The 15,430-nt window shown below is 41.4% G+C and overlaps 1 protein-coding gene across 4 annotated transcripts in view; it reads left to right on the forward strand.

Annotated features, from left to right (window-relative positions):
* Positions 1–15,430, forward strand: part of engase (endo-beta-N-acetylglucosaminidase) — a 23,402-nt gene continuing 7,972 nt past the window's right edge. For 3 of the 4 annotated variants that reach the window (XR_006769307.1, XM_045715860.1, XM_045715862.1), the window contains exons 1-11: positions 1–239; positions 1,146–1,225; positions 7,459–7,660; positions 7,905–8,053; positions 9,876–10,030; positions 10,981–11,129; positions 11,349–11,520; positions 11,715–11,821; positions 12,216–12,327; positions 14,581–14,765; positions 15,051–15,193. Coding sequence is in view for 3 of the 4 variants with exons in the window: in XM_045715860.1 (XP_045571816.1) it covers positions 124–239; positions 1,146–1,225; positions 7,459–7,660; positions 7,905–8,053; positions 9,876–10,030; positions 10,981–11,129; positions 11,349–11,520; positions 11,715–11,821; positions 12,216–12,327; positions 14,581–14,765; positions 15,051–15,193 (1,570 nt within the window). In the remaining variant the exon portion in view is untranslated. The remainder of the gene's footprint in view (positions 240–1,145; positions 1,226–7,458; positions 7,661–7,904; positions 8,054–9,875; positions 10,031–10,980; positions 11,130–11,348; positions 11,521–11,714; positions 11,822–12,215; positions 12,328–14,580; positions 14,766–15,050; positions 15,194–15,430) is intronic. The other variant, XM_045715861.1, reaches the window with a different exon arrangement.

Raw genomic sequence — 15,430 nt, forward strand, 5'->3', positions numbered from 1 at the left:
CGCAGTAAACAAGGAAATGTTTCTTTCGCGCTCTGTCCGGAACATGAGCAATGCAAAATTCTGCCATCGATACATGTTTATGTCTTCCATTCAGTCATAGACTTCTAACTCATATTTCTCACCATGGACGGTGCTTTGACTACTGAGCATAAGGAGGATGGGTCTTTGCGGAGGAGAAAGACAGAAGACGAAGGAGAGGATCAGATCGGGAGCAAGTTGTCAAAAACGGAAAGCACCGGGTAACTTTTTTCTGACAGCTGCCACTTCGTAGGTTGTGTAGGCCTCCCTCTGGGCTGCTCTGGGCTGCTGATAAGAGAGTTAACAGAGCACACAACCCACATTTTACAGCAGCTAAAATAAACATAATGATTTAATCAATCACATGCAATGATAAATAAAATGGTTTAAAGGAATACACTACTGAATTTCAAATCCATGCTTGGCTTCACACATGGTCTCTGTGTCTGTATGGTACTGTACTCTATGGTACTGTACTCTATGGTGCTGTACTCTATGGTACTGTACTCTATGGTACTGTACTCTGGTACTGTACATTTACATTTTAGTCATTTAGCAGACGCTCTTATCCAGAGCGACTTACAGTAGTGAATGCATACATTTCATACGTTTTTTGTTGTTGCACTGTACTCTATGGTACTGTACTCTATGGTACTATACTGTATGGTACTGTACTCTATGGTACTGTACTGTACTCTATGGTATTGTACTCTATGGTACTGTACTGTACTCTATGGTACTATACTCTATGGTACTGTACTGTATGGTACTGTACTGTATGGTACTGTACTGTACGGTACTGTACTGTACTCTATGGTACTGTACTCTATGGTACTGTGCTCTCTGGTACTGTACTATGATACTGTACTCTATGGTACTGTACTGTACTCTATGGTACTTTACTCTATGGTACTGTACTGTACTCTATGGTACTGTACTCTATGGTAGTGTACTCTATGGTACTGTACTCTATGGTACTGTACTGTACTCTATGGTACTGTACTCTATGGTACTGTACTGTACTCTATGGTACTGTACTCTATGGTACTGTACTGTACTCTATGGTACTGTACTCTATGGTACTGTACTGTACATTCTAAATGTATTTGTCATGTATATTTCACCAGTTTGGAGTCTTGCTTGGATGAGCCAGTTGAGTTGAGAAGTGTTCATGAAGTCATCAGGTATGGAGCCTCATCTCTGCCAGGTTGGTACAGAGTATAGACTGTATAACAGTACAGAGTATAGACTGTATAACAGTACAGAGTATAGACTGTATAACAGTATAGACTGTATAACAGTACAGAGTATAGACTGTATAACAGTACAGAGTATAGACTGTATAACAGTACAGAGTATAGACTGTATAAGAGTATAGACTGTATAACAGTACAGAGTATAGACTGTATAACAGTACAGAGTATAGACTGTATAACAGTACAGAGTATAGACTGTATAACAGTATAGACTGTATAACGGTATAGACTGTATAACAGTACAGAGTATAGACTGTATAACAGTACAGAGTATAGACTGTATAACAGGGCAGAGTATAGACTGTATAACAGGGCAGAGTATAGACTGTATAACAGTACAGAGTATAGACTGTATAACAGTACAGAGTATAGACTGTATAACAGTACAGAGTATAGACTGTATAACAGTATAGACTGTATAACAGTACAGAGTATAGACTGTATAACAGTACAGAGTATAGACTGTATAACAGTACAGAGTATAGACTGTATAACAGGACAGAGTATAGACTGTATAACAGTACAGAGTATAGACTGTATAACAGGACAGAGTATAGACTGTATAACAGTACAGAGTATAGACTGTATAACAGTACAGAGTATAGACTGTATAACAGTACAGACTGTATAACAGTACAGAGTATAGACTGTATAACAGTACAGAGTATAGACTGTATAACAGTACAGAGTATAGACTGTATAACAGTATAGACTGTATAACAGTACAGAGTATAGACTGTATAACAGTACAGAGTATAGACTGTATAACAGTACAGAGTATAGACTGTATAACAGTACAGAGTATAGACTGTATAACAGTACAGAGTATAGACTGTATAACAGGACAGAGTATAGACTGTATAACAGTACAGAGTATAGACTGTATAACAGTACAGTAGACGATAACAGTATAGACTGTATAACAGTATAGACTGTATAACGGTACAGAGTATAGACTGTATAACAGTACAGAGTATAGACTGTATAACAGGGCAGAGTATAGACTGTATAACAGGGCAGAGTATAGACTGTATAACAGGGCAGAGTATAGACTGTATAACAGGGCAGAGTATAGACTGTATAACAGTACAGAGTATAGACTGTATAACAGTACAGAGTATAGACTGTATAACAGTACAGAGTATAGACTGTATAACAGTACAGAGTATAGACTGTATAACAGTACAGAGTATAGACTGTATAACAGTACAGAGTATAGACTGTATAACAGTACAGAGTATAGACTGTATAACAGTACAGAGTATAGACTGTATAACAGTACAGAGTATAGACTGTATAACAGTACAGAGTATAGACTGTATAACAGGACAGAGTATAGACTGTATAACAGGACAGAGTATAGACTGTATAACAGTACAGAGTATAGACTGTATAACAGTACAGAGTATAGACTGTATAACAGTACAGAGTATAGACTGTATAACAGTACAGAGTATAGACTGTATAACAGGACAGCGTATAGACTGTATAACAGTACAGAGTATAGACTGTATAACAGTACAGAGTATAGACTGTATAACAGTACAGAGTATAGACTGTATAACAGTATAGACTGTATAACGGTATAGACTGTATAACAGTACAGAGTATAGACTGTATAACAGTACAGAGTATAGACTGTATAACAGGGCAGAGTATAGACTGTATAACAGGGCAGAGTATAGACTGTATAACAGTACAGAGTATAGACTGTATAACAGTACAGAGTATAGACTGTATAACAGTACAGAGTATAGACTGTATAACAGTATAGACTGTATAACAGTACAGAGTATAGACTGTATAACAGTACAGAGTATAGACTGTATAACAGTACAGAGTATAGACTGTATAACAGTACAGAGTATAGACTGTATAACAGGACAGAGTATAGACTGTATAACAGGACAGAGTATAGACTGTATAACAGGACAGAGTATAGACTGTATAACAGTACAGAGTATAGACTGTATAACAGTACAGAGTATAGACTGTATAACAGTACAGACTGTATAACAGTACAGAGTATAGACTGTATAACAGTACAGAGTATAGACTGTATAACAGTACAGAGTATAGACTGTATAACAGTATAGACTGTATAACAGTACAGAGTATAGACTGTATAACAGTACAGAGTATAGACTGTATAACAGTACAGAGTATAGACTGTATAACAGTACAGAGTATAGACTGTATAACAGTACAGAGTATAGACTGTATAACAGGACAGAGTATAGACTGTATAACAGTACAGAGTATAGACTGTATAACAGTACAGAGTATAGACTGTATAACAGTATAGACTGTATAACGGTATAGACTGTATAACAGTACAGAGTATAGACTGTATAACAGTACAGAGTATAGACTGTATAACAGGGCAGAGTATAGACTGTATAACAGGGCAGAGTATAGACTGTATAACAGGGCAGAGTATAGACTGTATAACAGGGCAGAGTATAGACTGTATAACAGTACAGAGTATAGACTGTATAACAGTACAGAGTATAGACTGTATAACAGTACAGAGTATAGACTGTATAACAGTACAGAGTATAGACTGTATAACAGTATAGACTGTATAACAGTACAGAGTATAGACTGTATAACAGTACAGAGTATAGACTGTATAACAGTACAGAGTATAGACTGTATAACAGTACAGAGTATAGACTGTATAACAGTACAGAGTATAGACTGTATAACAGTACAGAGTATAGACTGTATAACAGTACAGAGTATAGACTGTATAACAGGACAGAGTATAGACTGTATAACAGGACAGAGTATAGACTGTATAACAGGACAGAGTATAGACTGTATAACAGTACAGAGTATAGACTGTATAACAGTACAGAGTATAGACTGTATAACAGTACAGAGTATAGACTGTATAACAGTACAGAGTATAGACTGTATAACAGTATAGACTGTATAACAGTACAGAGTATAGACTGTATAACAGTACAGAGTATAGACTGTATAACAGTACAGAGTATAGACTGTATAACAGTATAGACTGTATAACAGTACAGAGTATAGACTGTATAACACTATAGACTGTATAACAGTACAGAGTATAGACTGTATAACAGTACAGAGTATAGACTGTATAACAGTACAGAGTATAGACTGTATAACAGTATAGACTGTATAACAGTACAGAGTATAGACTGTATAACAGTACAGAGTATAGACTGTATAACAGTACAGAGTATAGACTGTATAACAGTATAGACTGTATAACAGTACAGAGTATAGACTGTATAACAGTATAGACTGTATAACAGTACAGAGTATAGACTGTATAACAGTACAGAGTATAGACTGTATAACAGTACAGAGTATAGACTGTATAACAGTACAGAGTATAGAATGTATAACAGTACAGAGTATAGAATGTATAACAGTACAGAGTATAGACTGTATAACAGTACAGAGTATAGAATGTATAACAGTATAGACTGTATAACAGTACAGAGTATAGACTGTATAACAGTACAGAGTATAGACTGTATAACAGTATAGAGTATAGACTGTATAACAGGACAGAGTATAGACTGTATAACAGGACAGAGTTTATACTGTATAACAGTACAGAGTATAGAGTGTATAACAGGACAGAGTTTATACTGTATAACAGTACAGAGTATAGACTGTATAACAGTACAGAGTTTATACTGTATAACAGGACAGAGTATAGACTGTATAACAGTATAGACTGTATAACAGGACAGAGTATAGAATGTATAACAGGACAGAGTATAGACTGTATAACAGTACAGAGTATAGACTGTATAACAGGACAGAGTATAGACTGTATAACAGGACAGAGTATAGACTGTATAACAGGACAGAGTATAGACTGTATAACAGGACAGAGTATAGACTGTATAACAGGACAGAGTATAGACTGTATAACAGGACAGAGTTTATACTGTATAACAGTACAGAGTATAGACTGTATAACAGTACAGAGTATAGAGTGTATAACAGGACAGAGTATAGACTGTATAACAGGACAGACTATATACTGTATAACAGGACAGAGTATAGACTGTATAACAGGACAGAGTATAGACTGTATAACAGTACAGAGTATAGACTGTATAACAGGACAGAGTATAGACTGTATAACAGTACAGAGTATAGACTGTATAACAGTACAGACTATAGACTGTATAACAGTACAGAGTATAGACTGTATAACAGTATAGACTGTATAACAGTATAGACTGTATAACAGTATAGACTGTATAACAGGACAGAGTATAGACTGTATAACAGTACAGAGTATAGACTGTATAACAGTACAGAGTATAGACTGTATAACGGTATAGACTGTATAACAGTACAGAGTATAGACTGTATAACAGGACAGAGTATAGACTGTATAACAGTACAGAGTATAGACTGTATAACAGTACAGAGTATAGACTGTATAACAGTACAGAGTATAGACTGTATAACAGGACAGAGTATAGACTGTATAACAGGACAGAGTATAGACTGTATAACAGGACAGAGTATAGACTGTATAACAGTATAGAGTATAGACTGTATAACAGTATAGACTGTATAACAGTACAGAGTATAGACTGCATAACAGTATAGACTGTATAACAGTACAGAGTGTAGACTGTATAACAGTACAGAGTATAGACTGCATAACACTATAGACTGTATAACAGTACAGAGTATAGACTGTATAACAGGACAGAGTATAGACTGTATAACAGTATAGACTGTATAACAGTACAGAGTATAGACTGTATAACAGTACAGAGTATAGACTGCATAACAGTATAGACTGTATAACAGTACAGAGTATAGACTGTATAACAGTACAGAGTATAGACTGCATAACACTATAGACTGTATAATAGTACAGAGTATAGACTGTATAACAGTATAGACTGTATAACAGGACAGAGTATAGACTGTATAACAGTACAGAGTATAGACTGTATAACAGTACAGAGTATAGACTGTATAACAGTACAGAGTATAGACTGTATAACAGGACAGAGTATAGACTGTATAACAGGACAGAGTATAGACTGTATAACAGTATAGACTGTATAACAGGACAGAGTATAGACTGTATAACAGGACAGAGTATAGACTGTATAACAGTATAGAGTATAGACTGTATAACAGGACAGAGTATAGACTGTATAACAGTACAGAGTATAGACTGTATAACGGTATAGACTGTATAACAGGACAGAGTATAGACTGTATAACAGTACAGAGTATAGACTGTATAACAGTATAGACTGTATAACGGGACAGAGTATAGACTGTATAATAGACTGTATAACAGGACAGAGTATAGACTGTATAACAGTATAGACTGTATAACAGTACAGAGTATAGACTGTATAACAGTACAGAGTATAGACTGTATAACAGTACAGAGTATAGACTGTATAACAGTACAGAGTATAGACTGTATAACGGTATAGACTGTATAACAGGACAGAGTATAGACTGTATAACAGTATAGACTGTATAACAGGACAGAGTATAGACTGTATAACAGGACAGAGTATAGACTGTATAACAGTACAGAGTATAGACTGTATAACAGTACAGAGTATAGACTGTATAACAGTACAGAGTATAGACTGTATAACAGTACAGAGTATAGACTGTATAACAGTATAGACTGTATAACAGAGTATAGACTGTATAACAGTATAGACTGTATAACAGTACAGAGTATAGACTGTATAACAGTACAGAGTATAGACTGTATAACAGTATAGACTGTATAACAGTACAGAGTATAGACTGTATAATAGACTGTATAACAGTACAGAGTATAGACTGTATAACAGTATAGACTGTATAACAGAGTATAGACTGTATAACAGTATAGACTGTATAACAGTACAGAGTATAGACTGTATAACAGTACAGAGTATAGACTGTATAACAGTATAGACTGTATAACAGGACAGAGTATAGACTGTATAATAGACTGTATAACAGGACAGTGGAATGATGAAATAGCTGTAACACTCTGGTTATAGTGATTCTGGCCCTGTTCATTCAGCTCACCCACTTGTTTGGTCACCAGGCAGACCTGAAGACACATTAGTTAACCGTATTCAGTGAAAACTCAAATGTTACCCGAAGCACAAAGCACGGACCAATCTGTACCTTTCCCTTACAGCTAAGCATTATGACCCGGACACCACCGAGCCAATCAGCTCCGGCCTTCAGTCCCTGGAGGAGCTGTTGTCGTGGAAACGCAGCGAGGCCAACCCCTTCAACGTGGCGACGGTGCCCCTGGCCAATCGGGAGCCTTCTCTGGCCAGCACGCCGCACCGGACTCTGGTGAGTCACGACATGATGGGCGGATACCTGGATGACAGGTAGGTTGACCTCTCACCTCTGAACTCTCACCTGTGAACAATGAACTGCCACGTCTGTTATAGTCATAGCGTCAAAACAAGTAGACTTTGTTTGCACACTCATGACTCTTCTACGATAGGCTATTACTAAATTCTCACATAACATCGTACTCATTGTGTTGGAAGTCACTTTGGATTAAAAGTGTCTTGTTAAGTGGTATGACTAAATTCCCTCTCACCTTTGACCCCTGACCTCTCCCCCCAGGTTTCTGCAGGGAGCAGAGTCAGAGGCTCCCTATGTGTTCTACCACTGGCAGTACATCGACGTGTTTAACTACTTCAGCCACAACATGGTGACCATCCCCCCTGCCGTCTGGACTAACGCTGCTCACAGACACGGAGTCATCGTCCTGGGTGACACTCAAAGGGGCCACGTCCCAATAATCTCTCTTTCCTCCTGAAGTGTGTACTTGTTCACTACTCCCCACAAATGGGAAAACATTGGATTGATGTAGAGATGGAGTTTCTTATAACAGTCATTTCCTGTCAAATCCCTGAAGGAAAGTGAATAAGTGCACACTTTGGGAGGAAGCAGAGATTATTGGGAGATTATTATTCAAGAATACCCTTGTTATTTTAGTTTATTTTACAAATACCCTTTTCACACTACCGAGCCCAACCAAGCTGTAGGGCCTAAGTGGACCTGGTAATGTGTAGTGAACCATGCTGTAGGGTCTAAGTGGACCTGGTAATGTGTAGTGAACCATGCTGTAGGGTCTAAGTGGACCTGGTAATGTGTAGTGAACCATGCTGTAGGGTCTAAGTGGACCTGGTAATGTGTAGTGATCCATGCTGTAGGGTCTAAGTGGACCTGGTAATGTGTAGTGAACCATGCTGTAGGGTCTAAGTGGACCTGGTAATGTGTAGTGATCCATGCTGTAGGGTCTAAGTGGACCTGGTAATGTGTAGTGATCCATGCTGTAGGGTCTAAGTGGACCTGGTAATGTGTAGTGATCCATGCTGTAGGGTCTAAGTGGACCTGGTAATGTGTAGTGAACCATGCTGTAGGGTCTAAGTGGACCTGGTAATGTGTAGTGAACCATGCTGTAGGGTCTAAGTGGACCTGGTAATGTGTAGTGAACCATGCTGTAGGGTCTAAGTGGACCTGGTAATGTGTAGTGAACCATGCTGTAGGGTCTAAGTGGACCTGGTAATGTGTAGTGATCCATGCTGTAGGGTCTAAGTGGACCTGGTAATGTGTAGTGATCCATGCTGTAGGGTCTAAGTGGACCTGGTAATGTGTAGTGAACCATGCTGTAGAGTCTAAGTGGACCTGGTAATGTGTAGTGAACCATGCTGTAGGGTCTAAGTGGACCTGGTAATGTGTAGTGAACCATGCTGTAGGGTCTAAGTGGACCTGGTAATGTGTAGTGATCCATGCTGTAGGGTCTAAGTGGACCTGGTAATGTGTAGTGAACCATGCTGTAGGGTCTAAGTGGACCTGGTAATGTGTAGTGAACCATGCTGTAGGGTCTAAGTGGACCTGGTAATGTGTAGTGAACCATGCTGTAGGGTCTAAGTGGACCTGGTAATGTGTAGTGAACCATGCTGTAGGGTCTAAGTGGACCTGGTAATGTGTAGTGAACCATGCTGTAGGGTCTAAGTGGACCTGGTAATGTGTAGTGAACCATGCTGTAGGGTCTAAGTGGACCTGGTAATGTGTAGTGATCCATGCTGTAGGGTCTAAGTGGACCTGGTAATGTGTAGTGAACCATGCTGTAGGGTCTAAGTGGACCTGGTAATGTGTAGTGAACCATGCTGTAGGGTCTAAGTGGACCTGGTAATGTGTAGTGAACCATGCTGTAGGGTCTAAGTGGACCGGCCCAACAGTGTGAAAGTGGTACAGTATGTAGTACTGTATTGTCGGTTCTCTGCCTCCACTCAGAGGAACTGTTGTCTACACTCCTACTGGGGAGAGACGTTGCTCTACTTTCTCAGCCAGTTGAGAGGTTTAGTTTCACTTTTAAAACCTCGATTGTTTGTGACCTTCAGGCTTTAGTCTGTGGTTTTCACGTCTCACTGTGTACTGTGTGTGTGTGTGTGTGTGTGTGTGTGTGTGTGTGTGTGTGTGTGTGTGTGTGTGTGTGTGTGAGACAGTACTGAAAGTCACACTGCTGATTGGTCTGTTTGAGTTCCACAGTGACTGATCAACGGCTGTGATTGGCTTGTTCTCTAGGCACCTTCATCACTGAGTGGACGGACGGGGGGAAGATGTGCGAGGTCTTCCTGAAAGAGGAGGAGTCTTACAGGGCCGTAGCTGATAGGCTGGTTCAGATAGTCCACTGTTACGGCTTCGATGGTTGGCTGATCAACATCGAGAACCCTCTCGGTGTGAGTTTTCTAACTTTTAACAGTTTGTTATTCTATTCTAAACTCGTCTGTTGCTGTGCTATAGAGACGTTGGTTTTCATTATGTTGTGGGTGCGTTGAAAAATGGCACTATATTCCCCCTCTATTCCCTATAACTAGTGCACTATATTCCCCCTCTATTCCCTATAACTAGTGCACTATATTCCCCCTCTATTCCCTATAACTAGTGCACTATATTCCCCCTCTATTCCCTATAACTAGTGCACTATATTCCCCCTCTATTCCCTATAACTAGTGCACTATATTCCCCCTCTATTCCCTATAACTAGTGCACTATATTTCCCCTCTATTCCCTATAACTAGTGCACTATATTCCCCCTCTATTCCCTAACTAGTGCACTATATTCCCCCTCTATTCCCTAACTAGTGCACTTTATTCCCCCTCTATTCCCTATAAGTAGTGCACTATATTCCCCCTCTATTCCCTATAACTAGTGCACTATATTCCCCCTCTATTCCCTATAACTAGTGCACTATATTCCCACTCTATTTCCTATAAGTAGTGCCCTATATAGTGAATTCGGTGCATTGGGGACACAGCCAGTCTTTACACCTCTTCACCTGTAGACACTAGTTTACTTCTGAAAGGAGTGTACAGGTTAAAGCAATATGGTAGAAACAGCAATAATTAGCTCATGAGTTGTCTGCACGCTGTGCTGAACCCAGAACGTCAACAATGAAAAGTCCTTCAGACCTATAGTCTCCCTGTTATCTGCTGTTCTACAGTATACTGACGTCTATTACTGTGCTATGAACACATTGGCCTGCCACATACAATATGACAACAGTGCAGCCTTAATGGGTCCTGGTCTAAAGTAGTGGACTAGAGGACAGAGGGGGCCATTTGGGTAACACGTTGATGATTGATAACATGTATGTACTCTGCCCTCCGTCTCCTCCCGTGTAATTAGGAGACTGCTGTGAAGAACACTCCTCTGTTTCTACGTTATCTGACTGACCAGATGCATGAGAGAGTCCCTGGTAGTATGGTGTTGTGGTATGACTCTGTCCTGGAGAACGGACAGCTCAAATGGCAGAATGAACTCAACCCATCCAACAGGTAGGTGGACGGGGGAGAGGAGGTGAGGGAGGGGGGACAGGAAAGGAGAGGGGGGAGGGAGTGGAAAATGTGGATAGGGAAGATAAGGAGATCTTTTACACCTCTCTCTCCACTCCCCCTTCACCTCTCTCTCTCTCCACACCCCCCTTCACCTCTCTCTCTCTCCACTCCCCCTTCACCTCTCTCTCTCTCTCTCTCTCCACTCCCCCCTTCTCTCAGAGTGTTTTTCTCAGCGTGTGATGGTATCTTCACCAACTATAACTGGACAGAGCAGAGCCTGGAGAGAATGAAGGCCTACTCAGCTGCTCAGGGCCGGCTGGCGGACATCTTTGTTGGGGTGGACGTGTTCGCCAGGGGAGAGGTGGTGGGAGGGAAGCTGGAGACTAATAAGGTTAGAACTGGGAGGGGGAGGGTCGGGAGATGGTGGGAGGAGGGTAGGGTGTGTGTGTCAGTGCTTAGTCACAGGTACACGTGTGTGTGTCTTAAAGAAGTGGAGTTTATTATGGTGGTGTGTGTGATCATAAAAAAGTGGTGTGTGCTCGTAACAATATATAAACATCAGTCTCTCTCTCTCTCCCCCTTCAGGCTCTGGAGATGATTCGTAAACATGACTTCTCTACGGCCATCTTTGCTCCAGGCTGGGTGTACGAGTCCATCCCAGACAAGACTGACTTCAGGAAGGAACAGGACAGGTGAGATGAACTTCCACTGTGTAATGTAGTGCCGTGGTTGTTTAGGGGATTTTGTCTGATGCAGTGGGATGTTGTATCGAACGCCACACCGTAAGTGCCTCTGGGAAATATGAAGTTATGCTGTCTATCTAAGGACTGTAGATGAGTATGAGGCATGTAGCTAACATCTGGTGCTAACATCTGGTGCTAACATCTGGTGCTAACATCTGGTGCTAACATCTGGTGCCATGTTTGTTATACATGGCCCCTGGACCGTGTTGAATAAACTAATAAAATAGAAGATATAGTCTATCTTATAAAAGCGCTCACTCATACCACACGTAGCATTAGCCACAGTCGAAGTGACCCTCCTATGTCATATCCTACAATGTCACATCCTGTTTCCTGTGTGCAGGTTCTGGTCTCTCCTGTCTGACTTCCTGTATGTCCACCGGCCCTCGTCGCCCCTCCCATTCGTCTCCTCCTTCTGCCAGGGTGCTGGGACCAGCCTCTACTGGAGGGGACAGGTGAGTGAGTGAGACAGAGAGAACAGCCTCTCTAAACAGACAGCAGCACCTCTTATCAAATCCTCCTCTCCTCTTCCACCTGATCTACATCCCTAGTTCCCAGAACGTTTTCAACACTGACCCATCTTAAGCCTATACAACTTTCATGTTACCCTCCAAAATAGTCTCTTAGACCATGGACCAATAGCATTACCATGACCCACCAGGGGGTCCCAAGTCTACCCACCATGTGGGTAACAACTAGGGCAGGCACAATTACTGTGTAACTGACGGTTATGGATGAAGACCGTCATGAAAATAAAATAACTGTCATAACCGTTGAAGAAGCAGGACTGAAGATGGGACGACCGGGCATTCGTACGATTTGAGTCCGTTTCTACAAAAACATGGACTCTTTAACAAAGTGATGAAACTTTGTTGCCCCTTGCTGAAATCTGCAAGGTGTTGTTGCGAAAAATGAATAGAAATGGGCTTGGAACCTCTGACTTTGGCAATTTGACTGGTAAACTCATTGGTACACAACATTTCATGACTATTCATGAGTGTTGACGTAGAACCCGTCGGGTGATTGGTTGAGCCTTATTGGAGTGCGTGATGTCACACAGGTGCTCTACACAGCCATCTGGTTGGCTAGCTCGCGCCACAGGTATGAGCAGTTAGCACTGACCGAACGACTCGTCAAACACAGCTTCAGCTAATTAAACCCTCACCAGCTAGCTACCAATCTATTTTAATTTCACTGTCCGATCATTCAACAAAAAAATGAGCCCAATAATTGTTATTTTTACCTTTCCACAAACGGTCTGTATATGTTCCTTGATATGAGCAAGTTAGGTCATGCGTCCACAATTAGTTAGTGGCTACTGCCTGGTCAGTGATCTAGCTAGCTACATTGAAATAATTAGCTATCCTAAATGCGCTGGATAAACTAAGTTGAAAATATTTGTCTGAAAATAACCTAGTCGCCAGTTATTGTTGCTCGTGGTGGGATCATTTCTAGGTAGCCTGTGTTCCCATGAGCTCCCAAGTCTAAAGAGTTGTGTATTTTGGCATCCACGATAAGCTAACTAACTAGTTGGCTACTGCACGTCGAGTGTGAGCCAGAATGCTAGCTACATTTCAGTCAGTAGCTATCCTTCTAAATGCGGTGGTTGCTGGATAAACTAGTTATGAGAACATATTTGTCTGAAAACAAACAAGTAGCCAGTTGAATCATATCTAACCCGCTGGCTCCTGGCTGAAGCATATGTCCCCATGAGCTCCCGAGCCTAGTTAACGTCGCAAGTTAGCATTTCGCTAGCTAGCTAAGTTGTTTTATACGAAAACAGCTGATATGAATCAAACACTGAAGCTAGCTAGTGTAACCGATGTGAAATGGCTAGTTAGTTAGCAGCGGCGGTGCGTGCTAATAGCGTTTCAATCGGTGACGTCACTCGCTCTGAGACTTGTTGATGTGTGCAAGGGTCCCTGGTTCGAGCCCAGGTTGGGGCGAAGAGAGGGACGGAACCTACACTGTTACACTAGCAAGCCCTCTTCTGCGACAATGTTATTGGAGAGCAGGAATGTCATATTTGTATTTTAAATGTATGTGAACTGCCATTAAAGTTGGTGGTTACTACTGGTTTCAGATCCGATGTAAGAGAAATTGTCCGCCATGTTTCGGTAAGGCTCATAGTGATGTCACGCACTCAAGAAGGCTCAACCAATCACCTGCCGGTCGATAATATTCATAAAATTGCCCCCACCATGGCTGCCTGGGTATTGTGATGCAGTACTTTCCATGATTATGTCGAATTTTCATTCAAATGATGTTAACTGATGTGGCTCATGCAATGTAATGTATTTATCAGTTGAGTTGTATCAACAAATCACAGCACATATTCATGGGTATACTTCCTGCTTTGCTCCTATGGGTACACTCTCAATGGTTGCCATTCCACCCATTATGCCATCATTGACTTGAATGGGGACTCCTGTTCTATTCATTTTATTTCTATGGCAGCACATGCAGTTAGGAGAGGAGGAAGGGAGAAAATGTGTTCAGAGGTTATTACGGAGACTGCGGTCATTTGGCTGCCCAATTATCGGCATCCAAAATGCCATGACTGTCACACTACTAGTAACAACAAGGATCTGGGTCTTCTTTGGAATGCATTGTACTGCAATATGTATCACTGAATGGGTTTCTGTCCTATTTGTGTCCTGTAGTTACCCTCTGATCTGTCCTGTGTGTCTGTCTGCTGGGTTGTGTAGCGTGAGGTGGATCGTAGCTGGTTCAACCTGGATGCCCAGGAGCTGCAACCCCTATACTACAAAGAGACCCTTGAGGGGGAGGGCTGGCTGAGGACCCAGGGCTGCCCTGAAGATGCCTGGAGCGGGGGCAGCTCTCTGCTCGTAGAGGGCGTCCTACCCTCCATGCTGTCTAAAGTCTGCGCCAGGTAGGGGAGTGTGTTAATGAGAGCTAGTAGATTCCTCTTACAACTTTAAGGATTCAAATGCTATGGCCCCTCTCTCTCTTCCCCTCTCCCTCTTTTCCCCTCGCTCTCTCTCTTCCCCTCTCCCTCTTTTCCCTCGCTCCCTCTCTTCCCCTCTCCCTCTTTTCCCTCGCTCCCTCTCTTCCCCTCGCTCCCTCTCTTCCCCTCGCTCCCTCTCTTCCCCTCACTCCATCCCTCCCTCTCTCTCTCTTCTCCCTCTCTTTTCCCATCTCCTCTCTCCCCTCCCAGGATCTTTTCTCTCCAGGTGCCTCTATCCTCCAGGGTCTTTGTGTCTCTGATCTATAAGCCGTCTCCTGGGGTCACTGTCTCTCTGGAGTTAAAGACTGCTGATGCTACACTCTGCACACACAGAGGTGTCCAGGATATACCTAGTGAGTCATATCATACACAGTTCAGGATATACCTAGTGAGTCATATCACACACAGTTCAGGATATACCTAGTGAGTCATATCACACACAGTTCAGGATATACCCAGTGAGTCATATTACACACAGTTCAGGATATACCTAGTGAGTCATATCTCACACAGTTCAGGATATACCTAGTGAGTCAGTCATATCACACACAGTTCAGGATATACCTAGTGAGTCAGTCATATTACACACA

Source organism: Salmo salar, chromosome ssa03 (assembly GCF_905237065.1).
Source record: "Salmo salar chromosome ssa03, Ssal_v3.1, whole genome shotgun sequence".
NCBI lineage: Eukaryota > Metazoa > Chordata > Actinopteri > Salmoniformes > Salmonidae > Salmo > Salmo salar.